At 39.0% G+C, this 27,899-nt stretch overlaps 2 protein-coding genes across 3 annotated transcripts; one reads left to right on the forward strand and one right to left on the reverse strand.

Annotated features, from left to right (window-relative positions):
* LOC148850566 (cytochrome c oxidase subunit 6b-3-like) lies at nt 1-4,540 on the forward strand. Of its 2 annotated transcripts, XM_088944141.1 has the most exons (6): nt 1-110; nt 554-631; nt 2,433-2,639; nt 2,752-2,834; nt 2,977-3,058; nt 4,319-4,540. In XM_088944141.1, the coding sequence occupies exons 3-6, from the start codon at nt 2,439-2,441 to the stop codon at nt 4,370-4,372; spliced, it is 420 nt and encodes a 139-aa protein (XP_088800267.1). In that variant the 5' UTR covers nt 1-110; nt 554-631; nt 2,433-2,438; the 3' UTR covers nt 4,373-4,540. The 2 variants fall into 2 exon arrangements, with proteins under 2 accessions (XP_088800267.1, XP_088800266.1); XM_088944140.1 differs by lacking the exon at nt 554-631.
* A 1,995-nt stretch (nt 4,541-6,535) lies between these two features.
* On the reverse strand, nt 6,536-10,347 carry LOC148850567 (pentatricopeptide repeat-containing protein At2g13600-like). The gene is made up of 2 exons (XM_088944143.1): nt 8,891-10,347; nt 6,536-8,413 (listed from the first exon to the last, which is right to left on the reverse strand). Exons 1-2 carry the CDS (start codon nt 9,723-9,725, stop codon nt 7,470-7,472), a joined length of 1,779 nt encoding a protein of 592 aa, XP_088800269.1. The 5' UTR covers nt 9,726-10,347; the 3' UTR covers nt 6,536-7,469.
* Nucleotides 10,348-27,899: the final 17,552 nt, after the last annotated feature.

The following is a 27,899-nucleotide window of genomic DNA, read 5'->3' on the forward strand; positions in this document are numbered from 1 at the left end:
CTTTCTGGAAAAATCGCTGCTCCGTATGCAAATTGCAAACGACGAAGGAAAGGATCTTCTCGTATCCAATGGCGGAAGTTCAAAGCGAAAATACCTCAAGCCTAGCTGTGGTACTGATTTGAACCATTCTCTACATTTTGTAGTGATGTTAATTCTGAATTTCATAATTCCATGTTAGGTCTAGATATATTGTGATAGATCTGAGCTTGGTTTCCATCTCTGACATTGCAATTCGCGTGCTTCTGATCTTTTTTTTTTTATTTAACTGTCGGTTCTTCCGATTTTTGCTCCTTTAGATTCGATTTTTATGAATTGAGTTGTGATTCTAGTCGGATGTGGAAATATCGATTGAGTAGAGGCATCATTCAGGAAATTCTTTGTCCTGTTGAAAATTTGAGCGAGATGGATAACATTTGTTTCATTTTTTTTCTTGTTTTTTCTATCATATTTTGTTATAATTTCTATATTTGATAATGTTAGCGAATGTTGTTTTAACAGCTTGGTTAGTTTTATGCAATGTACTTAGCTTGATCTGTTTCTTTTATAATTTCAGGTTCAATGTATTTAGTTTCAGGAGCTTCTTTCATGTTAACTCTGCTGGGCCTGCAATATCTAGTTTGATATATAGAAAGTGAGACATACAAACTGGACAAACATTATATTTCATAAAACAACTAATTTGTCTTCGACTTCATGAAGGTTGCACCGTATCTGCATGTAGATTTTACTATAACAATCATAAAATCAAGCCATTTTCTTTTCTGCAAGTTACTAGTGATCCGCATGTTCAGATTTGGAAAGCAACTTCAGAATGTAGAAAATAAGTTTTCTTCTTTCGGTGGGCTGGATACTTTAACTTTCGCACTTGATTTATGCACTTTATTAGTGTTGCAACATTTATCCATCACTTTAGCACTATTCAGTCCAAAAGAAACTTTGATGTACAAGGAAACTTTTCGTTAAAAACTTGATTAGCAGATTTTATAGGGCTCAATTAAATTAAGCACTGCTCTTTGGTTTAATCTTGTAACTGTAGGCAGAAATTGGCTGTTCTTCTTTCAAGAAGAACAGATAAGGACCAGTTGACTGAGAATTGTATTGTCTTGTTAATTCTTAGAAATGCTTAGGCTACACTCTACAGTTGTCCATTCCGATATGTTTGTGTTTATAAATTATGATTTCATCACAAATTGGCCCTTACCTTCGGCCTAAAACCTGGGCATTTTCTGCTAATATCGTATTGCATAAGACATGGTAAATTCAGTCAACAATCTGATTCATTCAGTTTTCCGGTGGTGTTGGCCAAGTTTTTGCATAGGCAACAAGCCAAAGTCCATACTTCTTTAATACGTCTTAATCAGCTCACTGGTGCCTTCTTGATAAGGAGTAGAGAGTTTATAAACAGTCAAAAGTTGACAATTTCGTATGTCCCAGAATGCATTACTAAACTTTTAATAACCATTCAAAGTTATTCATTATGTGAATACCACAACCTTGGTGGATTTGATTTGCTTATGGTATTTTTTAATAGGAAAAATCTATTATGTCGGAAAGTCATGATCTCAGAAAGGCTTTGACCAATCACAACCCCCATGAATTTTGATGAAAAACTACCTGATTGGTTACAACCTTAATGATGCTGGTTGATTGGTTCTAAGTTTTTCCAGTATAGGCATCATAGTCGAACCCTTTTTAATATTAATATGAGATGTATCAATGGTTTTGATTCCTAAGTATGAGAAAATCACATGATCCTTATTTAACCCTGCCTTTTTCCTGTGGTTCCATATTCCAAACCCTCCCTGCTTTCTAAAATGCTAGCTCACTGAGTTTCTGTATCTATAAATTGGTATTTCAGTATTCATGATTAGGTCCAAGTTGCTTTTCTTCAGGAGGTTGTCCATGTTTCTTGTGCGTGTTTCTGATTGTATCCATCAGAAGGTGATATTAACGTGCACAATTAGGATTGTTTCTAATCCATCATATTTTAAAATGCAAGGATCATAATATCATATATTCGTCCTGAATATTATCATGGTCTAGAACTTTTGGAGGGATTCTGGATGATATCATACTCAACTTTCAGAAAGCAAAGCAGAAAAGAAAGAAAAGAATAAGATAAATAAGAGACAGAAGAAGAGAATTGGGAGAGAATTTAGAAGGCCAATTGGGAAAAAGTTAATTTATTCTGTCCCAGTCAGCTTATTCATGTAAATTTCTAAATATATTGCAATGACTCTTATACCCCTCATTAAGCATGGGGCACCTAGGACAAGATAGACTCTTAACTTAATATGAAACATAAATATCAAGGCCTAAATACCCCTGTTATGTAGGTGTAAGGCTGTTAATACTGGATTTTATTTCTAATATCCAGCTGGTTATGGTGAGAATGCCAATTGCCTACCTAATTGGATTGCTTTCGTATTCAGCAATATATGCTGCAAGAGAAGGTGGAACAATCAAATCAGAGTCAAATCCCTGTTGAAGCAACTGAGGATGAAAAGCTAACAGGTACTGCTGTCATGGAAGCTGTTGCTGATATAATTAAGGAAACAGCTTCGGCCAAAGAAAGCAATGAAACTGCCAATCAGGAAGAGTCTGGTGATCCAGAAGTTGAACAGACACCAGAAATAAAGGTAGTCAGTTTCAGTACTTCTTTTGCAAGTGCAAGATTCTCGTGCACGGATTTATTTCCATTTTTTATATGGATATAATTCCACCTCTTCTCATGCTATGGCTTGTTTCCAGCTTGAGACGGCTCCAGCAGATTTCCGTTTTCCAACCACTAATCAAACAAGACACTGCTTCACCCGGTATATTGAATATCACAGGTGAGCAAAACAAGTTACAATGTCATGATTTCTCATTATTGCTTATGTTACAGCTTCCTCATCCATAAGCTAGATATTACGTCAGAAAACCTTTTTCTTGAGTAATCTTGAGTTTTATTACAACGGAAGACACTCTATTTAGGTGTACTGCTGCAAAAGGGGAAGGTGCTCCAGAGTGCGATAAGTTTGCAAAATATTATCGTTCCCTTTGCCCTGGTGAATGGGTAAGAACTTCTATGATTTCATCAGGCTGCTAGTGATGCTTCTGATGTTTCTCTATGTTAACCATACATGCAATATTATGCAACATTGTAATTTCTATAGCCATATGGTTGTACCTCTTGCGCGAGCATTTCTAGAATATACTTTAGCATTAAAACTTTTTAAAATATGTAAAGTGGCCTGTCTTAACAAATTTTTAAAAAAGCTTTGAACCTTTGTACTTTAATTAATTTGAATTAGATGCAAGTATTGAGAAGTGACACTTTACTTAAAAATACTAGGTAGAAAAGCATATTAAATAGGATGCCAATATGTGTATCCATGTCCTGGGTCTTCGGAAATAGAGAGTGATGCCCTCCTCATTTCCCATATCAGGTCCATGTTGGTGCACTTATCTGGACATCGTAGAGTGCCAGTCCCTTGCCTTCATAATATTTATAGAAAGTTGAGTATCTAAAATACATGGCCAGATGCAGTATTTTGGAGTAAACCAGTTGGATTATACCTTTTTGTTGTAATAACTAAGCTTTATTAGAATGCACTAACAAACATATATATATATATATATATATATGAAGATATCTAGAAACATATTTCCCATGCACAATTGTTTCAGACAACTAACAAATGACAGCAATTGTTGTAGCTTTTCTGAAATCAAAGGATAATCCACACTTAAGAAGCTCTTGAAAGAGCTTATGCATACTAATTAGGAGAATAAGGCTAATGTAAGTAATGACCACATTACCACTTTCCAGGTAATTGTCCTAAATATGCCTAGACCATGGACAACAAAAATTTTATGATTAAAAGTCATTTAGGCTCTGTTTACTTTTCAGTAAGTTATTTCTCATGTTCTTTTATTTCACAGGTAAATAAACCAGTGACCATTTTAGCCATAAAAATTCATTATTAAAAGGGGCATTTTTATCCCATCCAATTGGCAACTTTCCCCCAGGTGGAAAAGTTATTTACCCACCTGGGAGATGGATATCCGGGCAAGTAAAAATTCCCTAGTCCTCACATAAATCTGAAAAAAAGAAGGGATTTATTTTCTCCCCTCTCAAAACCGAAAAAACGAATGCCCCCATAAAATGCCAATCAAAACAAACTCATAAATTTCAAATTCAGGCTGGAAGTAATTAGCCAAGTCCTAGATAAACAAACTTTTTCTTTTCCTGGGTAACTGTTGCTTTGGTTGTTATTTATGGATGTATATTTACCTCTTGAAGATAACCACGTCGTATTATTTATTGAGACAGATAGACAGATGGAACGAGCAGAGGGAGAATGGAACCTTTCCGGGCCCTTTGTAGAGGTTTCCCATTTGAAAAGCCAATTGTTATGGGATTCATGTCTTTATTCCCATGTTGCTAGGCGAGGAGATGCGCCTCTTGAAGTAAGAGAGGAGTAATATCAGGAATTTCTATGTCGAACAATTTGAGTTAATAAAAAACAATTCGGCTTGTCTGCTGTTGCAGTAATTTCGGCCTCTACCTAAATACATGAGATGTCTTTCACAAGCAGAGTTGGCACTAAGCCGCCAATCATCACTTTTGTTTCAACATTATTTCATCTTTTGACAGTTGAATAACAGTACCGAGGCAGTGAATAGAGAGGGAAAAAACTGAATGAAAACAATTCTTTCGTGCGACATATTGATGCAGAAATGATTACTGTAGCTTCCAAGCCGTCAATGTTCTTATTACCTCCCTCGGTATAAAAGGATGGATTGCTCCTTACCAGATCGAAGGCATTTTTAGTAATTAGCACAGAAATTTCTAATTTCTGATACAAAGGTTGTTCGACCTACGTCCTGTGCCCTAGTTGCAGGGATAGGGAAATGTGAACCATTCCAACAATATAGGCATGGTTAAAAGTATCGTTACGCACTGTGAACCATGCGGAAATATATATTTTTTATTTTTTTCAAATTTTAGGTTTTGGGTAGTTTAATATCCATATTTATCATTAAAAAATAGTGGGTCCCAAAACACCTGTAAACAGGCGTCGAGACCCAGAAGATACGATAGGATATACCTGATATGCATTGATTTTTTGAACCCCTTACCTAGATTCAGTTTGGAAGGAATACAAATACAAATATATGGAGTGCAAAACATGTATTTTGTATATATTTGTACTGAACCTGTTCATGGGCCGGGCTTTGGGCCTCACTTTACACTATATTGGGCTTGGGTTTTAACTGGGCCCATTCAAATTTTGGCAAAAGGGCCTAGCTCATGAACAGATCCAGTCTGTACTGTACATATATGTATTTGTACTCTTTCCAAACTGAGCTTTAATGATAAATGGTCCTGTCAATGGACTCAGTTCCATGCTCAAACCAACTTCAATTTGGATTATCCCAGATTTGGATGTTATAATTTGATGCAATTTTTTCCATCTGATCCTATTAAAATCTGAGCTCAAAAGTTATTGTTTTATATGTATGTAATTATGTATAGATATAGCGATGTCCTATATAATTGTATAAAGTTTATAATTGATTAAATTTAATATTCTATATTTATATACATTTTTATATATTGTAAAATTTAAAAATAAGTTTTTTTTGTCATTTTAGATGTACCTGGATCTGATCCGATCTTATCCATTTACGTCCTAGTCTTAATCAAATAGAGGATGAATTTGTGTTGTGCTACCTATGAAGGGTTCTTCTCATCATTTAGACTCGTTGTGCCTAACGAGATTTAGTCAATAGTCAACTTGTGCATATCAAGATTGAAAGTATCAATAAGTATCGTATCATATCACTGATATACCAAATACTGAGATTCAGGTCACTGATACACTAAATACATATCAGTTTTCAGGGTCCTATTAATATTTTTAAAAATAATATCCATTCTAATATATCTATGTTTGAACTTTGAATTACCAAAGTGAAAAAAAGGGGACTTTAGATGGTTGATAACTCTGAATATGAAAAAAATGTGTATCTAACCTTGGGCACAGCCGCACAGGTACTTTTATTAAGTTTCAATGAATACCATCGAGGCCATGAGTATTTAAGACCTTTGGGAGTTGTTTAAATACTAAAGTTACATCTAATACTCTAAATTATTTAGCATATCGGCATGATATGCATTTTGAATGGACAAATCACTTAGATAAAAAATTAATCAAGTTGCAAGATTTCAGCTTAGACATGCTTCAAGGCAAATGCTATTCATTTGTAATACAAAGTAAATCAAAATTTATGCACTCCCATGGCTTTACACCAATGCAAATGAAATTTGTACTGCAACCAAAAGCAACCTTAACAGTTTGGAAAGAGTATAAATATAAATATGTACAGTGCAAAAACATACAAAATACAAAGTTTTGCACTCTACATGTTAGTAATTGTACTCCCTCCAAACTGAGCCTCAGCAACAAACAAGTATCATGATTTCAAATCCAACCAAGGGACAGCATTGGTTCACAGTCCCTTTCAAATTACTCTTTTCATTCCCTTTCTGAAATCCTCATTTTTATTCTATCATTCCAAATTTTAGCCAATAGATGAAGTTTACAGTTCAAGGCTGCTTTCTTAAATAAATAGACTAAATATAAATAATACACCCACTAACTTCTCATTATATATTTGTAAATTATCGAGAATAATGGATTTGTATGTAAAACATCCAGTAGAGTCATCACACTTGGACACAGTATTAACTATCGTTTGATAATCATCCATATTCTTTTCTGGCCACGAACAAGAAATATATCCTGTGGTCTTTTTGGTTGGCAATCTATCTGAAGAATCTAAACCAAACCTCTTTTGGACGGTGTTTTCAATTGTCTGTTAAAAATAAATTGTGAAGTTCATCTTTGTCAACATCAGCAATTCCTTTTACGTAACAAGGCTCTCTTAGCTTTCTCAAGATTCGCCCTGGATGACTTGTTCCAAACTTCCATGTTGACCAGTATTTAAAGAACCAGCAGTCAGTGTCCCAACAAAGTCTGCCCGTTGTTTGTCTAGCCTTAAAGCTCCACCTTCCAAGAGAACCTGGTCAGATAGTTCGCCCTACACTCATCCTGTTTCACACTTAAGGCCTTCCAAGTCATTCAATGCTTTGGCATTTCTTCCACTGCCAAGTTTCTTCTATGTTTCAGTCCACAGAAATCTTCACCAGCCGTAATATAGCAGACAAACAGGGGGTTAACTCGGAGATTGTCATCTGAGATATCTTACATCTACAAGATCACAACATCACACCTCCAAAACCATTAGCCATTTCATCTCTAGACCAATCAGTTCTATTTTCAAATATACTATTCATCTTCATTTATGATGTATCACTCCAAGAAGCACCTATATCTTGGGGCAGTGGTTGGTACAAACAAAGAGATTTAACAAAAACAGATAGAAGTTTGAGATAACTGCATCTGTAAGACATAAATTTACGCTACAATATCTTGAAAATCATCCATCATCCTCATTTGCAAACCAATCCTTTTGAGTTCCAAATGGATCTTATCAATCTCTGGATGAGATATGTCCCCACCCAAAAACAAATGCACCTTATTTGCAATCTCGGTCCAACTATATCCCGGTTGCTTCTTAACTCCTTGCTCTTTCATCAAACTTCTTACTCTAGTAACATCCCTCCACATGCCAGTGGCTGCATATATATTTGACAACATTACATAAGCACAAGGATTCAGAGGCTCCAACTCCACAAGCTTCTCAGCTGCTAACTCTCCAAGTTCCACATTTAAATAAACCCGACAAGCGGAAAGAAGTGCACCCCAAACTCCAGAATCAGGTTCAAATGGCATTTGTTGGATAACCTCATAGGCCTTCTCCAACTGTCCTGCTCGACTCAACATATCAACCAGACATGCATAGTGCTCAGCTCTTGGTGTGATTCCATAATGGCTCACCATTGAATGAAACCAATATGTGCTCTCTTTCACCTTTCCTGCGTGGGCACATGCAGATAAGATACTAAGGAATGTTATGCCATCTGGCTTAAAGCCAATCAATTCCATCTCGCTGATCAAACCTAAAGCTTTCTCATAGTGGCCATGCTGTGCATACCCAGCTATAATGGTGTTCCAGGAAACAAGGTCCGGGCTACTTATTTGTCCAAAAGCCAACTCCGAATCACATATGCTGCCACATTTGCTATACATAGTTATTAAAGCATTACATACAGAGATGTTTGACTCGAACCCACTTCTTACAACAAGAAGATGGATTTCTTTCCCTTCTTTTAATGATGCAAGACTTGAGCATGCAGTAAGAACTGAAACAAGGGTTGAATGATCTACTCTTACACCCATTTTAAGCATTGTATAAAGTAACTTGAGTGCTTCCTCACCATTACCATTTTGTGCATAGCCTGTGAAAAGTGAAGGAACTTTTTTTTATCAGCTATGAAGGCATACAAATTTGTTTCATGAAACGTAAACCTGAATAAACTAACAAATTAGGTAGTTCTTTCCTGAGCTCCAAAATAACTTGGCCTGCTTGAAATAAATACAGTCTTTTGCCTAAGAGTCATGGTGCTGCATATGCATTGACAACATCCAAACAGCAGAATCAACCCAATTGGATTAACATAACCACAATAACGGCATCTATAGTAAACATTAAGAAGAAATTTTGCAAAAGAACATATCTACAGATTATTAAAATTCATCCAATGATATAAGTGTTTTTGTTTTCCTTAAGATATCCTACGTGAAAGAAAAATGAATATAAATTCCCTAGCCTACCATGGTTGCTAGTATGACATTAGGTCATTAGCTTATTATCCCCACAAACAAGCACTCAATATGCATTCATGTTGTAGATAGGTCAATTCATTTGTGCATACCTGCTATCATGGCATTCCAAGAGACAAGGTCCCTATGATGAAGTTCATTGAATAGGCTTCTTGCACCTTCCGTATTCCCTTCCTTGCAGTAACCCGTGATCATAGCAGTTATTACTACAACATTCTTTTCAGGCATCAGATCAAAGAGTTCCCTCGCTTCAGCAAATTTTCCATTCTCTACATAACCGCTGATCATTACCGTCCAAGAAACAGAATTTTTACGAGGCATGCGATTAAACAGAGCCCGAGCTCGCTCAATCTCCCCATTCTGTGCATACCCATCAATCATCGCAGTATAAGAAATCACATTCCTACGAGGCATTTTTTCAAAAAGCCTTGTAGCTTCTTCGATATGACCGTATTTACCAAGACCAGATATCATCGCATTCCATGAGGCAGTATTTCTCTCGGTCATATTCTGAAAGTAGTAGAATGCCTCATCAATGCTCTCGTTCTCCACACAGCCTGCAATCATCGAATTCCATGAGACCATATTCCTCTTTGGCATCAGCTGAAATAATCTCTTTGATTCCTCGAATAAACCGTTCTGCCAGTAACCCGTAATGATAGCATTCCAGGAAACAACATCTCTCTCAGGCATTTTATCAAAGAGTTCTCGTGCAGCTTCAATTTTGCCGGAACGAGAGAGAGAGCCGATTTGGATATTGCATTCGTATATCTCTTGAGTGGAGACCGGCCTAATGAATACTTGAAAAGACAGGCGGGAAGAGTAACTGTGAGAGGGATTGAAAGGGAGGGTCGAACGGATGAGAATTTGAATTTGAGGGAAGATGGAACTCCATTTACAAGAAGGTTGCTGGCAGAACAGGAGCATAGAGAATATAAGTGATTAGTGGTGAAACTTCCCTGAATATCGTTGAGTAACAGTGTATTGTGTATATGATACGAGAAACTTACGGACGCACAGTGGAACCTGAGTCTGAGAAGATATCCATTTTTATTGGCTCTATTAATCCTTCGTTGACGGTTGATAGAACCCTGTACTATCGGGTTTGTGACAAAGACCCCTGAATTTTGTTTTGCGATAAAGACTCTTCCGTATTTTGTTTTGCGATAAAAACCTCTTATAATTTGATCGTGAGATAAAGAGCTCCTTTCATTAGCTCTCTTGAAATCCGTCGTTATAATATCTTTTAATCCTCATATTACCTTTAGAATAACTATTCGGATAATTGAAAAAAAAAAAAACTGTTCATCTTCCCACCTCATTATACACGAACAGCACTTACAATAGCCACATGGATTCACGCTTCCTTTTACCTGTTTTTGCCCATATTTTCTCCAATTGTGTAGGAATTGCATAGCGCGGAAATAATGTAATCTCTACGGGCACAGAAAGAAAATAAAAAGCAGATAGTAATAGAGAAAGAAAAAGAAAGAGAGAACACCAGTACGTGGTTTGGCCAAAATGCCTACGTCCACATGCAGCAGCTCAGAGCTTCCTTCTTACTATAAACAGGATAAAATACAAAGATGATATCACCAAAATCAAACCCGTACCCGACACTCAATACACCCAAACACAATACTCCTCTCAACACACTGCATACACTATACACTGAAATGAAATGGAGTATGTTTTGAACTAACATAGGAGGGACCCTTATTTATACTTGAGCTGAGGGGTATAATGGGGTTTTTAAAAAAATTCTTCAACGTTAAGTAAGCAACAAAAATGGTGTGCCACCGTTCAATATGGCGGGCTTAGCTCAGTGAGCCACCGACTGGCCCACCCTTTTTTTACTTTTCAACATTCTCCCACTTGAAGACAATTTTCATAGTGAAAAAACTTGCTCGAGAATAGCTGCCAATCATCTCTTGCTATGTGGCTTCAAGTCCTAGAGAAGTTCTGCACTAGATGAACTTCTCTCTCATCACCGGCTTTGTCAATATATTAGCAACGTTGTTGTTACTGTGGATCTTCTGTAACGAGATCTGCCCATCTTCAACTACCTCACGAACAAAGTGGTACTGTACATCAATGTGTTTAGTCCGTGCATGAAAGACAAGATTTCTTGCTAAGTGTAATGTGCTTTGACTGCCACAATGAATAGTCACCACTTCTTTCTTGATGTGGAATTCTTCAAGCAACCTCTTTAGCCAAATACTTTCTTTGCATGCTTATGTAGCTGACATATATTCTGCTTCTGTTGTAGATAAGGCTACTACAGATTGCAATTTTGATGCCTAGCTCACTACACCATTAGCTAAAGAAAACACATAATCAATAGTTGATTTTCTATTATCGCGATCTCATGCATAGTCTGCATCCACATAACCAACTAGTTTTAAGCTTTGGCCACTATAACAAATAGAGATTTCAGAAGTACCCTTCAAATACCGAAGGACTCTCTTCACCGCAGTCCAATGATCTCTTCCTGGATTTGCCATAAATTTATTGACTGCTCCCACTGCTTATGCAATATCTGGTCTGGTGCACACCATGGTAAACATAAGGCTCCTCACTACTGATGAGTGGGACATTTCTGTCTTCTCAGCTTCAATGCTAGGTGATTGTTCCGAAGACAACTTGCAACTAACAGAAAATGGGATACTGGCTGGTTTGGAATCTTGCATGTTGAAGCGCCGCAAGACCCTTTGAACATAATTCTTTTGAGTTATCCAAACTTTCCTGTTCTTTTTGTCCCTATATTCCGTCATCCCAAGAATCTGATTAACCGCCCCCAGATCCTTCATGTCAAACTCCCTAGCTAAACAAGCTTTCAGTGTTGAGATACTTCCTTTATCAGTACCTACAACTAGCATGTCATCAACATATAACAACAAAATGATGAAGTGATCATTACCAAAGTATGTGTAGGCACAATGATCTGCTCCGCATTTGCTAAAGCCCAAGCTCACAATGAAGGAATCAAATCGCTTATACCAACACCTTGGCGCCAGTTTTAGACCGTAAAGTGATTTGGTCAGCTGACAAACCAGATCCTTTTTGTTGTTCTCAACAAAGCCATCAAGTTGAGTCATATAAATCTCTTCTTCAAGATTACCATGTGATGTAGCGCAATCCGGGCACTCCTAGCTGACCGCTGACTGGCTCCTTGCTGGCAACGCGCAAGACCTAAGAAGATGAAAGGAAGGACTCCCGGGGGTTTACCCGGTGGGAATACTCTGATGCTTAAGTTAGTACTGTGTATGGGAGATGAAAGGAAAAACGAGGGCTAAGAGTGTAGGTCGCGCAGTGCTCCTGTACTCAAGAGATTTTTTGGCCTATTTCTCCAAAAGAAGTTTCTCCTCTGCCCTGAGAGCTTTTATAGGGGCGCCCCTTGGGGGATTGGGCATAACCGCCACTGGATCCCCTGCCACAGCCGTTACCTGCCAGGGCTGCGCAGGTGGCCGTTGGGACGTACTCCTTACCTGCGCGAGTGACACGTCTCCAAAGTGACAGGCACGCCTCCACTTACTGAGAGACGTGGGTGTAGACTGCCGAAAGGACAGGGACTACGCCGTCAGTAGGGGATATGGCGCAGTCTGACTGGTACGGCCTGTCAGATAGAAGTTTCCTGCGGAATGCTCGTGCGATCCATTCGCGAGCTACTTTGTAGTGAGCTAGGAATACTTCAGGAGTGCCATTAGTAGACTTCTTTGGGATGGCTTGCCTTCTTAGGAGCTCGGGCGAGTTGGTTTTTTTAGCTTGCGAGCTAAAGTTGCCTCAGAATATTCCTTTGGGGGTAGCTCGGGGAACCGGGAGCTCGCGTCGTGGCGAGCTGCTTTAGGGGCCTGTTCAATCGAACGAGAGCCATTAGATGATCTAGATCTCAGGGTCCAAGCACTAGAAGCTATTTATTTGATCACGTCGACACGTTTGATATGAAGATGAGGAGGACCCCAAAGTAATGGAAGCAATGAGCAAATTGGCTCCTTACTGGTTCAAGGTAGCGAGATTCAGGAACCACTTACTCAAATGTCAAAGTAACATTATCGTTGATCAAAAAATTAAGATTTTAAGCACTTTCAGAAATTGCAAAGGCTATCGTGTCTAATTAAAAAACCCAAGCAGCAACTTTTGATAATCAGTTCATTTTGGAGGTTAAGAACCAAGCAGTAGCTTTTAATTATCAGTTTGGTTGGAGGTCAACAGGCTTCGTGTACCCAAGGAAATTTATATTGAATCCCTAGCTTTTTTGATCTGTTGGTAGTTTTAATGAAGTAAAATGACATGTTTTGGTTGTTCCAAAACAAAATTTTGATTTGTATTCTATTGATACATTGAACTTGAAAATCACAAGGGAAAAATAGAAGAATATCTATAGTATTTGTTTTGTTACCAAAAAAATGCAGATTGTCATTAATGGAGAGCAGAGTATGGGAGATAACTTTGTCTGCTTGGTGATTGAAACGGCTAGAAATGCCTCCATTGATCTTCATTACTATGATGTTCCACGATTGGTAGCTTTGTTGTTCCTATTGCAATTTTTTTGAAGGTGCAGACTGTTCGGCAGTCCAACCTACCGGGAAGTTGTTACAATCCAAATACCCTCCAAAACCATGCTTCATATGCACTTAACAACAGCGACGAACTTTTTCTTGAAATCAATGTCAAGAATGGGATCATTGTTGTTCCAAGTCATAATCATCTTCTTCGATCCCCAGAAGATGAAATCGGTGATCCACCCCAACATCAAGATGAAAAGTCGTTCTGGGATCTTCATCAGTGATAGAGACTGAGATGGAGATGGAGTGGACTTAGACAAAAGGGTATTTTAGAAATTTTTGGAAATATATCAATCACATGATGTCACATGTGGCAGAAAGGTAATGGTAAGGGAGGTTTTAGACAATTGTCAAAAAACTTAGGGGTACTCTAAGACAATATATAAACAGTAAGGATAGAGTTAGTGAATTAATTAAACCATAAGGGTAGTTTAAAAAATTTGCCCTAAAAACAAATCATTTTTGGAAAAGAAATTGAAAGGGTTTTTGAGGTAGCGATTGATATGAATTGAAAATTTGGAAAATAAATATGTTGGTCAAAAGTAACTGTGTTTATTTTGGCATGCCTCCTATTAGAAAACTCTAATAAAAGAGGTTTACTTGAAACTGTGTAAGAATGTCCAAGGGAGGTGATTGCATTTAACAAACTTAAGGGGAGGTTTAAGCAATGGTTACAAACTTCAAGGGACTTTTAGCAATTTACCCAAAAATGGTGTCTAATAATTTAAACTAATTAATTAGTCAATTATAATTGGATTAATTTGAAATTAAATTGGAATAAATGGTAGGTTAATTTAGATAGTATAGGTAGATATTAACTTATACCCAATTATTATTAAATATATTAATTTAGTTTCTATTATTAGTAACTTTTGGATTAATTGTCCCAATTCAATGGTTTTAAAATTAAGGGTAAATTTCTAAAACCTTCAATGAAGTTTCTGACCATTGCTGAAACCTCCCATAAAGTTTGGTAATTGTAATCACCTCCCCTTAACTTTCTAAAACAGTTACAAGTAGCCCCATATATGCAAGAAGCACGAAAATGTCCAAAATACTCATGCAGCTACTTTAATTTGACCAAAATGTTTATTTTCCAAATTTTCTGTTCATATCAATCACTACCCTAAACCCTTCCAATCTCTTTTCCCGAATTGATTCATTTTGTAAATTTTCTCTTCATATCAACCATTATCCAAATCCCTTTCATTTTCTTTTCCCAAATTGATTCATTTTGCAAATTTGCCCTTCATATCAATCGCTCAAAGGTAAAATTACAACTTTAAACTCCCTTTTTTGTTGTTCACAAAGTTTGCATTATTTTTTCTATAAAAATCAGCCTCAATTGTAACTGCAAGGGTGTTTTGGACATTTTTGTGTCTCTTGTTAGAGGATCCTAATAACGGGGTCACTTGCAAGTTGCAACTTGTTAGAATGTTCAGGGAAGGTGATTGTAATTACCAGACTTTAAGAGAGGTTTCAGCAATGATCAAAAAAATTAGGGGAGGTTACAACAATTTATCCTAAAATTAATAACAATTTAACCATGTTGATCCTAGGAAGCATATCTTCATCTGTTAACAACAAAAATTGTACCAATTGAAGCACAATGGATTAAAGGATAAACCATAAATAACCAAATACACACCAACTAATCACATCAACAACTGCCAGAAACTTATTTAGTCTCTAAAAATTACATTTAATGAACAAAAATGGTCTCCATGGCTGTAAGTATGATAGAGTGAGATTGAGAGCCTTTAGGGCTTCAATATATTCTTCTTCATCATCAATAGACTCTTGCGTATGACAATTGGCATTGGCCTTGGCCCGGACAAGTAGAGCTTCCTGGGCTGCCTGAACGTTCTCGAGCCTTCCTCCCCATCTTCAAGCAAGTGTTCTACATGACTCTTGCGTATGAGAATGACGCATGCCATGGCTTGGGGCCTTGGTTGATGGCGTTCTAGTTCAGGGCTGCTTCGGTTTCAGATTGCCCACTAGACAAGAACTGCTCGTTCAAATTTCCCACCAAACGTTCACCAATGGAACTAAACATAGGCAAAGGACTCCGGTGAGCTGCAGTGACACTGAGGGTTGTAGCAGCGGTTCTAGCGGCAAAGATTGCAGAGACAGTTCCAACAGCGGTGGAGATTCGGGATGTGTATCAGTGCTGCGAGAAATTCACAATACAAGGTGAAGATGTGCTGTGGTGTCACAGGGGTAATTCTACAGTGGAAGAAACCCGTGCGGCGTCCTGGCCAAGGCAGGCCAGAACAAGCCTTTGTGCGCTTAGAGGCTAGGAGTTGCCCGATGGGATGGCTCCACCAACGTCAGTAGCACTGGATCATGACCTCAAGTCCAATGGCCGGGGCACTCTTCTGGCTCAGACCGGTCCATGGGAGGCGCCGCTTACGTGCTAAAGGGGGACAACCATCATGGAAGGCTACCATGCGCCGATGAGGTGACTTGGCACCGATGTGTAGGGTCTCCTGTATGCCGATGATGACAGGCACCTGTGTGCCATGATGATAGGCAACCGCTTGGGCCGGAACACACCCATGCGCTAGGGGCAATGGGATAGCTCAATCAGCTTGGGCAGGGGTTGGCGAGGTGAAGGGACATGTTTGAGCCAGGCCCGCATGCCAAGCCTCCCTTGAGTGTCGGCAGCGCAGTGCCGGTCCAACACTGTCCCCATGAGCTAGTGTGCGCCCATGAGGAACCCTGGTAGCCATGCTAGCCGTTAACCAGAGCCGCCCCGCAAGGGGATGATGGTCTAGGAGTGCCAAGGTTAGGCACCCAAGGAGGTCGACCACCCCTCCTCAAAGAGTACGTTAAGCTTTTGGTGGTCTGCCTGAATATGACATCAGTTCTCTCAAAAGTCTTACAGGCAAAAATGACGGGCATGTCCCTAATGTAAGCATGCCAAGCGTAGGCAAGGCTAAGCCTGCTTTGAACCGTAACAGGCTCCCCCACTCAATCCATTGTCGTCCTCGACAATGGGTCTTCCTCGTGAATGGGCGTCTGGGTCCCGCGCCATCCACTTCCTTGCCAGTTCCAGGGCTCGTCTGGCTAGCCCGGGTCTTGCCTATATTGGTGTCCATTTATGGGGACAGAACCATTTCACCATGCCGGCCTGCCTGGACTTCACCCCAGTGTCGAGGTTACTCAAACCGCGCAATGGCTATGCCGTTGAATTGTGAAAGAAGGGCCCTCGAAGAAATGTGTGTGGTGCTTCGCGGAGGTCCGTCCCATGTATCATCTTACCTCAAGGCTCAACCGTCTTCTTGGTAGCTTTTCAGTGATGCTACCGAACACGTTGATAGGTCTACTCCTCATGTTGGCGATGACCTGGGTACCCTTTCACCATGCTGACCTGCAGACTTCACCTCGCCCTGTGCGGGTTACTCAAACCTAGCCATGGCTTATGCTCTCCTGGCCCTCGAAACTACGCTTCGCCTCGCCGACTCGGGCTACATCTTCACTCCGAGGGGGCCCCGCTGCTGCTGCCTCAAGGAGACTTGACCGCTTCGAACGCGAGTGTGGCAACTTTTACCCATGAGTCGCCGAACATGCACTCGCCTTGTGATGAGCTTCTGCTGCTGCAAGTGTTCAACCTGAAAACTGAGCATGTCCACCTGATACTTTGCCGGTGTAGGGCCGCCATGCTCCAACGGCTAGCGTAACCACATTCCTAACAAGGCCCACGCGTCTGCCCCCGCATGAGGACAACAACCAATGCGTCTGCACCCACAAGGGAAGCTGTTTTAGGGTCATTGGAATGGGAACGCGAACATTGAATGGCCTCTTGATAGGCCTGATAAACAATCTGCTCGGGCAGTGTACCCACATTCCTATCAAGGCTCACGCGTCTGCCACCGCATGAGGACAACAACCAAAGCGTCTGCGGATAGAAGGAGCCTGCCTAGAGTCTCCTATTAGGATCTCGAACCGGTTCTCTAGGATCGAGGTTCCAAGATTCGACTGCCGGGGCAACGTAGACCTACCCAGCCGGGGTCCTCCCGACCTGGCCACCCACGACGAGATCGGGGTAGCCGGTCTTTTCCCTCTCCTCGGCCAGAGTGCTCGTTCTGGTGGCGAGAACTGGCTTGCTGCGAAGCTAGGCACTGAGGCGAGAGCTGAGGCTGCTGAAGCTGAGGTTGGGGAAGCTAGGGGAACTGTTGCCGGTATTGATACTAGGAGACATGATGCAATATGTGCTGTTGATAGAGTTGAATTTGTTGGAACCGTTGCATTTGAGCCTGCATGGCCCTCATGCACTGCACCAGGTCCTTCAACTGGTTCAGGCTGGCCGCTGGGGGCATGACCGAAGGTTCGGTGAAGGTTGTTTCGACTGCAACAGGAAGTGGGGCGATGACAGGTGCCATTGTGAGAGGCATGCTTAAGCTAGGGATTCCGTCTACTGAGAGGGGGATGGTGAACTGTCCGATACAGACAGTAGGAAGCTGGGAGTGTTCCCTGGAGTTATCTATCTCCGTGCTTCATCCTACGTTGCTAGAGGAGGCCTTGAACGTTGGACTGTTTCAAGGAAGAAGAAAGGACTGAAAAAAGTTTAAAGAGAGAGGCTTTTTGAAGCGCTTCCCACAGACGGCGCCAAATGATGTAGCGCGACCCGAGCACTCTTAGCTGACCGCTGACTGGCTCCTTGCTGGCAACGGGTGAGACCTAAGAAGATGAAAGAAAGGATTTCCGGGGGTTTACCCGGTGGGAATACTCCGATGCTTAAGTTAGTACTGTGTATGGGAGATGAAAGGAAAAACAAGGGCTAAGAGTGTAGGTCGCACAGTGTTCTTGTACTCAAGAGATTTTTTGGTCTATTTCTCCAGAAGAACTTTCTCCTCTGCCTTGAGGGCTTTTATAGGGGCACCCCTTGGGGGATTGGGCATAACCACCACTGATCCCCTGCCACAGCCGTTACTTGCCAAGGCTGCGTAGGTGGCCGTTGGGACGTACTCCTTACCTGGGCGAGTGACATGTCTCCAAAGTGACAGGCACGCCTCCACTTACTAAGAGACGTGGGTGCAGACTGCCAAAAGGACAGGGACTACGCCGTCAGTAGGGGATATGGCATAGTCTGACTGGTATGGCCTGTTAGATAGAAGCTTCCTGCGGAATGCTCGTGCGATCCATTCACGAGCTACTTTGTAGCGAGCTAGGAATACTTCAGGAGTGCCATTAGTAGACTTCTTTGGGATGGCTTGCCTGCTTAGGAACTCGGGCGAGTTGGTTTTCTTAGTTTGCGAGCTGAAGTTGCCTCGGAATATTCCTTTGGGGGTAGCTCGAGGAATCGGGAGCTCGCGGCGTGGTGAGCTACTTTAGGGGCCTGTTCACTTAGTTATACCAGACCACGATGCTTAGCTGTCGCTTACGTCGGGTTAGTGTCCATGTGTCGTTTCATAGATCGGGTCAAATCACCCTTCATCACAATGCAAGAATGCAGTTTTAACATCTAACTGCTCCAGCTCCAAGTCAAGTACTGCAGCCATACTCAATAGAATACAAATAGTACTTAATCAAACAATAGGAGAACATATTTCGTTGTTGAGCATATCATTTTACAACTAGTCGAGCTTCGTATCTTTCGATATTCCCGCTAGTATCCTTTTTGAGCCTGTACACCCATCTACAACCAATGGCCTTTCGATTCTTAGGTAGCTTGACTAAGTCCCAAGTTTTATTTTTCTTCTGAGCTTCCATTTCTTCCTCCATTGCCATTTTTGCCAATGACGAGCATTTGGACATTTGCATGCTTCCTGGTATGAACAAGGCTCATACTCTTTTGTAATGCAAGCATAAGTTGTTACATAATCCTGAAGCCAGACAGGAGGTCTTATAGCTCTCCTTGATTAACCTTGATCATCGTGACTTCTTCAAAATTTTCAATGTGCTCTTCAAGTACATCAACAGTTGTATCAATTTTTTGCTTTTGAATCTTTTGAAAAGATTCCATTTCAACTTTCTCTGTTATCTTAGAGCTTGATTCTTTTTTGCATCGAATCTTCATTGAAGACAATCTCAGCTAACAACTATTTTGTGGGTAGTAGAATCCCATAATCTGTATCCCTTTGTACCTTCTGCATAGCCAAAAAAATACACTTTTTGGACCTTGCCTCTAGCTTGGCTCTTTGCTCCTTAGGAATCCAAGCATAAGCATCACAACCAAATGTACGTAGAAAAGAATAATCAACAAGGTTTCCTGACCATACCTCTTTTGGAATTTTGCAATCAAGTGTCGTAGTGGGAGAGCGATTTACTAGGTAACATGCCGTATTGATTGCTTCTGCCCAAAAGTTCTGCTCCAGCCCAGCAACACTCAACATGCTTCTAGCTCGATCCATAAGTGTACGATTCATCCATTCAGCAACTCCATTTTGTTGTGGAGTTCGTGGAACCGTATACTGTCTTAGAATGTCGTGCTCATTGCAAAATCTTTCAAATTCTTTTGAGGTATATTATTTCCCATTGTCGGTTCTGAGACACTTAATTCTTTTCCCCTTTTGATTTTCAACTATAGTTTGAACTTCTTGAAGTAGGAAAAATTATCACTCTTTCGTTGGAGTAAATATACCCATACTTTCTTGGAGAAATCATCAATAGAAGAGACAAAGTATAATGAACCTCCAAGAGATTCCTTAGTAGCTTCCCACGTATCAGAGTGTATTAGATCTAATACCTCTCTACTCCTAGCTTTAGACTTGTGAAAACTAACTCTATGGTATTTCCCAAATAAACAATTTTCACAGAAATTCAAATCAGTAGATTTTAAACGAAGAAGTAGATTTTGATCAAAAAGTACCTTAAGTCCTTGTTTGCTCATATGACCCAAACGTCTGTGCCAAATCATGACAGAATTGGTCACAGCATTTGCAACGATGGCATCGCCGACCATGGTATCCCCGATCAAGTGGTATAGCTTCTCTTGTAATTTGCCTTTTGCAATTACCATAGCTCCTTTATTGATCTTCAATTGGCCCTTTTCTCTAGAGAACTTGTAACCATCTTCATCAAATTTTCCCAGTGACAAGAGACTCTTTCGCGGTTTAAGAACATACCGTACACCAGAGATTGTACGAGTGATGCCGTCAAACATAGTAATTCTAACGTCTCCAATTCCCACTATTTTGCATGTACTATTATCGCCCATGTAAATAGTCCCACCATTGCATGATTGGTATGTGTAGAACCAATCTCTGCATAGCGTCTATGGAAAGAAGCACCAGAGTCTAATATCCAGTTATGTTTTAAATTTTCACAAGAATCAATAGACAGTACATCACCATCTTTTGATTAATCACTTCCTTCTGCGATATTTCCTTGGGAATTATTTGAAGCCGGATCTTTGTCAGAGTTGGGCCGATTTTGCTCTACTTTGGGTTGCCAACAATCTTTTCGAAGGTGCCCCTTCTTACCACAATTCCAACACTTGAGTCCTTTCTTGTTGCCTCTTGACTTGGATCTTGTTTGATTTTTTATAGAGTCATTTATCTCATTCGATCTACCTCGTACCATCATTGCATCACCTGAAGAATTCTCACCAACTTTTCTAATGGCAGATCCTTAGTATTGCTCAAATTCATTATCAAACTATCCCAAGAGTCTGGCATAGAACAAAACAAAAGAGCAACATTTTCTTCGTCATCAATACGTACCTCTACAGCTGCTAATTTGCTTACTAGAGTGTTGAACTCATTCAAGTGTACTTGCAAAGAGACTCCGTCCTTCATCCTCAGATTGTAGAGTTGTCGTCGGAGAAATATTTTGTTGGACATCGATTTTCCCTCGTAGAGATTCCGCAACTTATCCCATAAACCTTTGGCAGTGGTTTCCTTGGACACGTAAAGCAAGAAGAATATCAGCCATGGCTATCTGGTTTTTCTTCTCAAAATCTTTGTCTTTCATATCAGCATACTTCTTCTCTTTTCCTTCTATGGCAATTGTGCAATCTTCTTTCACCAACACAACATGCATCTTCAGCTTCCAAATTGTATAGTTGGATCCGTTGAATTTTAGTATGTCGAACCGGGTAGAGCTCGAACTCGCCATATTCAACACGTGCAATACAAGAACAACTAATACAGATTTTGGTGGAATCCCGGAATAGAACCGTGTGACTCTGATACCAATTGTTGGAATTGCACAGCAAAAATAATGTAATATGTATGTGCACAAAAAGAAAATAAAAAACAGATAACAATGGAGAAAGAAAAAGAAAGAGAGAACACCAATATGTGATTTGGCCAAAATGTTTACGTCGCAACAACTCGGAACTTCCTTCTTACTATAAACAAGAGAAAATACAAAGATAACATCACCGAAATCACACATGTAAACACAATACTCCTCTCAACACACTATATACACTATACACTCAATGGGGTTTTTAAAAAAAATTCTTCAACGTTAAGTAAACAACAAAAATGGTGTGCCGCTGAACAAAACGGTATGCCACTGTTCAATATGGCGGGCTCAGCTCGGTGGGCCACCGACTGTAAATTCGGTGAGTCACCGACTGGCCCACCCTTTTTTTACTTTTCAACAAATTGAAACCATCATCCAATCTCCTTTGCTCCCTGAAAGGTTGAGAGTACTGATTATGATTCGACTGGAATCCACCGTGTTGCTCTGGGTGCTGTTGGCTTGGATGCTGGAAATCTCATGAGAGAAGCTCTGCATCGGAGCATATTCAGATTTCACCATGGGCTTCACGGATGAGAACTCGGCTTGGTGGGTTGAAAATTCCACTCTTGTTCTAGTCCTTTGGAGTTTTCGTCATGTCCAAGTTGGAACGAAATAAATAAGAAAATTTGAACTATCTATTTTATTTATAAAATGATTAAGAACTCAAAATGAAAACGATAAGAGAGATTCCCTCTGAACTCTGATCAGGAGAGGGAAATCGAATAAACATAGACAAGATAAACAACACAGCACGCGAAGATGGAAATTAATATATACCTTAGAAATCGTAGTGATAGAAGACTCAAACATGGATACCGAGCCCATAGCGGGCCTTGTTTGGGGTTGGAAAGAGAAATCCGACAAGTTTTTCTCTTCCTTCTTGACACCATTCTGGTAGTTAACAGAATTACTCTTCCAATTGAACGCTTGAGAGGGAAGTGTCACAGTCGTAGCCTCGTAGGAGACTGCAGAAGCTGCTGATACACACCAAAAAAGAAATGCACTTGAAGTCAGAATTCTCTAAATAAATCAATTAATCAATCCAACACAGAGAAAAAAGATTAACTGAGTTACCCAACACAGACAACAACACATGAAGATTTTAATTAATTAAAGAACAACAAATGGATTTCGAGTTTATTGATTCTAAGAAGACAAGAACAGAAGAACGTAGAAAAAGGAAAGAACGTTGATACAGATTAGTCGTACAAAAGAGAGGGGGAGAGAGAAGCGCGCAGTATTCAGGGAAACTTGGAAATTAAGCAAGAGAGATGAAGCGTATACTGACATTAGAAGCGGAGAGGAGGACAGGTGAATCCAAGAGGTCGGGGGGGGTCAAGCCAGGTGGAATAGCGAAGTAAGAAGAAGGAGAGACAGGAGGAGGAAAGATGGGCAGTGAAGGAGGAGGAATCGACTTGAACTCTGGAACACTGGCTCCAGTTCTATCGGCGAAATGATCAGAAAGCCGTTTATCGACGTCACCGGCGAGAAGGTCGGAGAAAGAAGAAGTCATGAATTGGTTAGAGAATGAGAAGGGTGTTGGATGAGAATTCGCGTGTGTCTGTAATCTCCCAGATGAAAGCCTTGAGAGAGAGGATGAAATGTGAGACGGGCGGTGAAACACCCTCTTGAAAGGAGAGTAAAAAGAAGTGCAAAATAATCACGTCCCCAAGGCCCCCAAGGTCCGAAGAATTTTCTGAGAAAGTAAGAGGAGTTGCTGTTCGTGAAGGAATATGAGATAGAAGGATTACCACCTTGTTATTCGTGTATCGTAAGGTCAAGAATATTAACAATGCTTTTCTTCCAATTGTATAAGGGTAGAATGGGGATTAAAAAATATTGACACCCTGCATTTTTACGAAAAGCTAATGAAAAGAGGTTTTTGTCACAGATCGCATATTATAGGGAAAGGTCTTTGACACAGATAGCATAGTATAAGGGAATTTTTGTGATTTACCCAATTATCAATTATCTTACAACTTGTCACGATTTATAAGCCTATATGTTCAAACTAGGGCTCTAATTGGCATCCGATCCAATTACTGATAAGATACATCCGAATTTGATTGGATTTAAAGATTCAGGTTCAGGATTCATATTGGATTCAGTGTTAATCCGATTCTACTAGAAATTTTCTAAATTATTGAAAATTTATTATTTACATAAATTCACATATAATATAATATATAAAATATATTATTATAATTTTAAACATAATTATATAAAACTTGTATATTAAAATTAATAAATGTTATATTATAATCAAATTGGATGGAGTCAAATCTGAATCCAATCCAATTATTAATCAGATATATATATTGTAACATCTAAATCCAATCCGATTACATATATACATCATCTGAATTAAAGATAATCAGATCAAATCTTGGATTTTCGGATACCATTGACAGCCATAATTCAAACTTTAAACACTTTCTGGACTTTTTTGGGGGGGTTGATCAGAGAGAAAAATCCACGTAGGCAAGAATTCTGACATGTGTCGTCCAGAAAAAGATGAAAGTAAACCCCCGAGAATAAAAAGGATCTTACTGATCCAACTTATCTGGATTTGAGTGTTCTTAATCAGCATTAACTTTCCTACGAGGAGTTCAGCATCTAATCGATGATTCTACTCAATCCCTTTATGGATGTCGTTTCGTTCTCGCGGAATCTTCTCTGCGTTTGATTTCAGTCTAAATACAGATCGGTGTAAAATTTACCCTTGGTTTGTATTTTTACGTATCTGTTTTTAGTATAAGTTTTATATTAAAAATCGATGCAAACCTCCCCTCAGTTAAGTTTTTCATCAATTATCATATTTTAAAAAAACTCCAATAGTTTATTCATTTTAAACCATTGGTGTTGATCTCAATAATGTACTTTTAGATGGATGACTGTTTACACCCAAAAAAAGGCAGCCTAAGGAGATAAACGAGTGCATAATTGCTTTGTAAGATAATGTGCGATTAGGAAACTTCTCCATTGCCATTTCCAGGAAGCATTAGTAATTGTTTAAATGCAAGTTGCTAATGCATGCTCGTAAATTTGGAATCAATATCTTTCTCAATTGGATTGTCCTCTCTACATATTCCTATATTATTACTTAGGCCTCGTTGGGTTATAATTTTGTAATTTATTTAGATAAGTGTATTTATCTATGTAAATTCATTTATTTATGTTCTTTTTATTTTTAAGATTTTTAGGCAAGTAATAATATGACATTTTTACTCTTAAAAAACTAATATTAAAATGGGCAAAATTGTCTATTATGTTTTATAAAATTTTCCTTGGGTGGGAAAGTTACTTTTCCACGGGAGATGGATAAGTTTTACCCAAGGAAGTAGAACAGGGACCCATTATTAAATGCAAAAAAAAAAAAAAAACATTGTAAATTTAGTCAAAAAAAAATGCCCATTAACCAACTTCTGCCCCCCCCCTCCCTCCATTTACAACAAACAGAAGAGGGCCTTAGTGTAACAAGCAACAGTAGAGATAAAAGTTGGTGTCATATAATTCAATTTAACTTTTAAGGTAAATTATATATTTTCCCTTAGTTTGGGTAGTGGCAATTACTTTCATTTGCAAGGCCCTTCTTTGTTGAATGATGGAAAAAGTTAGGGAGAATGATGGTTCAAGGGTCAGAATTCATAGGCACAAAGTACAATTAGGGCAGCCGCCAGCTCATAATTGATGCTTACTCACGGGAGATTGATGCATAGGGTGAGGGTAATTGACCTTTTGAAATGTTGTAGATCTGGAGTAGAAATCAAAATTCTACAATGGGTCTGTCCTTCTCCAAAAAAGTAAATTAGTCAAAATACCTGTTTTAGAAACTTCTATAAAATGGAAATTGTAACAAAAAACTAATAAAATACTATGAAAGTGTAGAATTGAAATAAACACAACATGCAATTAATATCAACTAAATCAGTAACAAATGAAAATTAAAAACAAAAAACAAAAAATCATTGAAAAAAGGGTAAATTTAAAGATTTGAAAAAGTTAAAAAGTTGCAAGAGAATCTTTTTTTCAAATTAACTTAGAGTATTAAAAGAGGGGGTCTTTGCTGAAATTTGAAAGTCCAACGGGGCTTTTGTTGAAATGAAAGTTTAAAGGGGATAATTGCCGCCACTGACCACCCCCAAAGCACGGGAAAAATTTTTGGCTGTCCCCGACACCCGTCGCCTATCAACCTCCATATGACGTGAGCCCAGTTATCGGGTCAAACGATCTGATCATTCAAACTAAATGCTTGGCTCATTTTAATGAAAAAAAAATAAAAAATGATCAAAACCGTTTGAATGATTAATCGCCCGATTCAGCAGTTCTCTGACCAAAATCAATGATTTGGGGGAAAAATCTGACTTTTGGGAAAAACTGAATCAGTCACCCGATTCCTGATTTTTCCTGTCCGATCTGGTTAAAACCATGATTTTTACCGTTCAGTCCAAAATCCCTATAATTAATTAATTCTAACCGGAGCTAAAAAGGTCCTATGCTCCCATTACAAATGAAAATAGTTTATTCTAATATTTTTACCAAAAAAAATCTGATTTTTTTAAATATCAGGGTGAAACAGTCTTGCCAACTCTGTTCTCTCTCTCTAGCCATTACCTTCGGTCGGAGTTTTGCACGGTGTTTGTCACCTGACCTCATTCTAGTCATGAAAGAGTTTGATGACCAGATCTTCAGCTCTTTAGTGGGACATTAGTTGGAGTTGCAGACTTCGGAGGTGGTGTTGGAGTTGTAGATCAACGTTCTAGATTCCATATATAGTGGGTTGTTAGTAGGATAGATAACCGGATTTGCACATCCCTCTGGTTTGCTCTGTGTCTGACTTGGTTTAGTATTAACTCTGGTATCACTTTCGTGGACCCAATTGTTCTTTCAACAGAAAACTCCACTCGAATTATTGACTAATAACTTGTGAAGATCTTTCTCTTTTACTGTTTTAACTCCTCATTTTTAGCTCTATTTTTTTAATCATTCTCTCTCTCTCTCTCCATCATATTACTATTTGTCTTGTCTTTTCATATCTCCAATGTCTTAATACTTCTTACATGGTTGAAGACATTGTTGAGTGAAACATGTCTTGTTCTAGGTGTGCCTCTCCATAAACCCAGGTTGAGATTTTTTTTCTTCTTACCTAAGTTCTCTTCTTACTGTAATTTTGAAATGCTTTCATTTTTTTCGTTTTTTGGTTGAATTCTTCTCTACCTTTGGAGGTGCATTTTCTCTATGGTCTTTTTGCGATCTATTTGTAGCAACAAAGAGATGTAGGTAACCCTTGTAGATTTTGCGTTTCTCTATCTTGGCTTTTGATCTTTTAGGTCATCTATCCGATTAGCTGCTTTTCATTTTCATCGATAGGTGCAAATAAAATAAAATTTTATTTTTTAGCAAATAAAAAAATCACGCATGGTCATCTATTTAGACAATGGTGATGGTGGCTGATCTGATGCGAGTTAGGGAAGAGCTGAGGAAGAAAGGAGCAAATGGGAGAGATGAACAGGGCGAAATCAAAAACCATTGGGAAAAGATTTTACAAAATAAAAAATATCTTTTATTTCAAACAAACAGATTTAAGGTTTGGTTAGTGAAACGTTAAGTTGAAAATAAATTAAACACGTGTCATACAGAATTTGATAAGCGACAGAAATTCTTGTCACCTGTCGACAGCCAAAATTTTCTCCGTAATAATCTATAATTTATCCTAATTTTTATGATATGCACTAAAACTAAACAATTATCCTCTTTATAATAATATAGATTTGCAAATCCCCAAATAAAATATTTGGCTAGGCATTTTATACATTAATTTTAGAGAGTCTAGATTTTAGGATTTACGGTTTGGTCTTTAGGTGCTAGTGTTGCTAAGCCAAAATGTGAACGGAAAAGCAATGGAATTTCTTAAAAAAGTGGCCAATCCACGGAGCCCGGGGGTAGTATAGGGGGGCCACAATATTCATTTTAATCTTATATATATTTTGGTCCTTCTACCTATATTTATTAATTCTTGGCCCCTCCATTTATGTTTATTATTTTTTGGCCCCCTTCAAAAGAAAATCCTAACTCCGCCCCTTGAGAATAGAGACATTCATAAAGGGGGTGTTCTCCTTTAGAATGGCAAAAATAAATAAAAATAAAAATAAATTTCATAGTTGAGGTGTATTGCTCCATCTTATATATGCCATTTGGGGAACTAAATTGGGGTTTCAGAAAGTATAACACACTTTTTTCCTCCAATTTGGTTGAAATAAGAATGACAAGAAAGAAAGGATTCGACTACCATATGAAAAGGTATGATATCTAAAAAAAATTAACCCGGTATCATAAATGT

This window comes from Nelumbo lutea, chromosome 5 (genome assembly GCF_056320005.1).
Source record: "Nelumbo lutea isolate HS-2025 chromosome 5, American lotus-T2T, whole genome shotgun sequence".
Lineage (NCBI taxonomy): Eukaryota > Viridiplantae > Streptophyta > Magnoliopsida > Proteales > Nelumbonaceae > Nelumbo > Nelumbo lutea.

Coding starts and splice junctions, on each gene's coding strand:
- LOC148850566 (XM_088944140.1), top strand. CDS start 69: ATGGCGGAAGTTCAAAGCGAAAATACCTCAAGCCTAGCTGTG. Junction 111..2,432: donor ATACCTCAAGCCTAGCTGTG/GTACTGATTTGA, acceptor TTTCGTATTCAG/CAATATATGCTGCAAGAGAA. Junction 2,640..2,751: donor AACAGACACCAGAAATAAAG/GTAGTCAGTTTC, acceptor GCTTGTTTCCAG/CTTGAGACGGCTCCAGCAGA.
- LOC148850567 (XM_088944143.1), bottom strand. CDS start 9,725: ATGCTCCTGTTCTGCCAGCAACCTTCTTGTAAATGGAGTTCCATCTTC. Junction 8,414..8,890: donor TTGGAATGCCATGATAGCAG/GTATGCACAAAT, acceptor CACTTTTCACAG/GCTATGCACAAAATGGTAAT.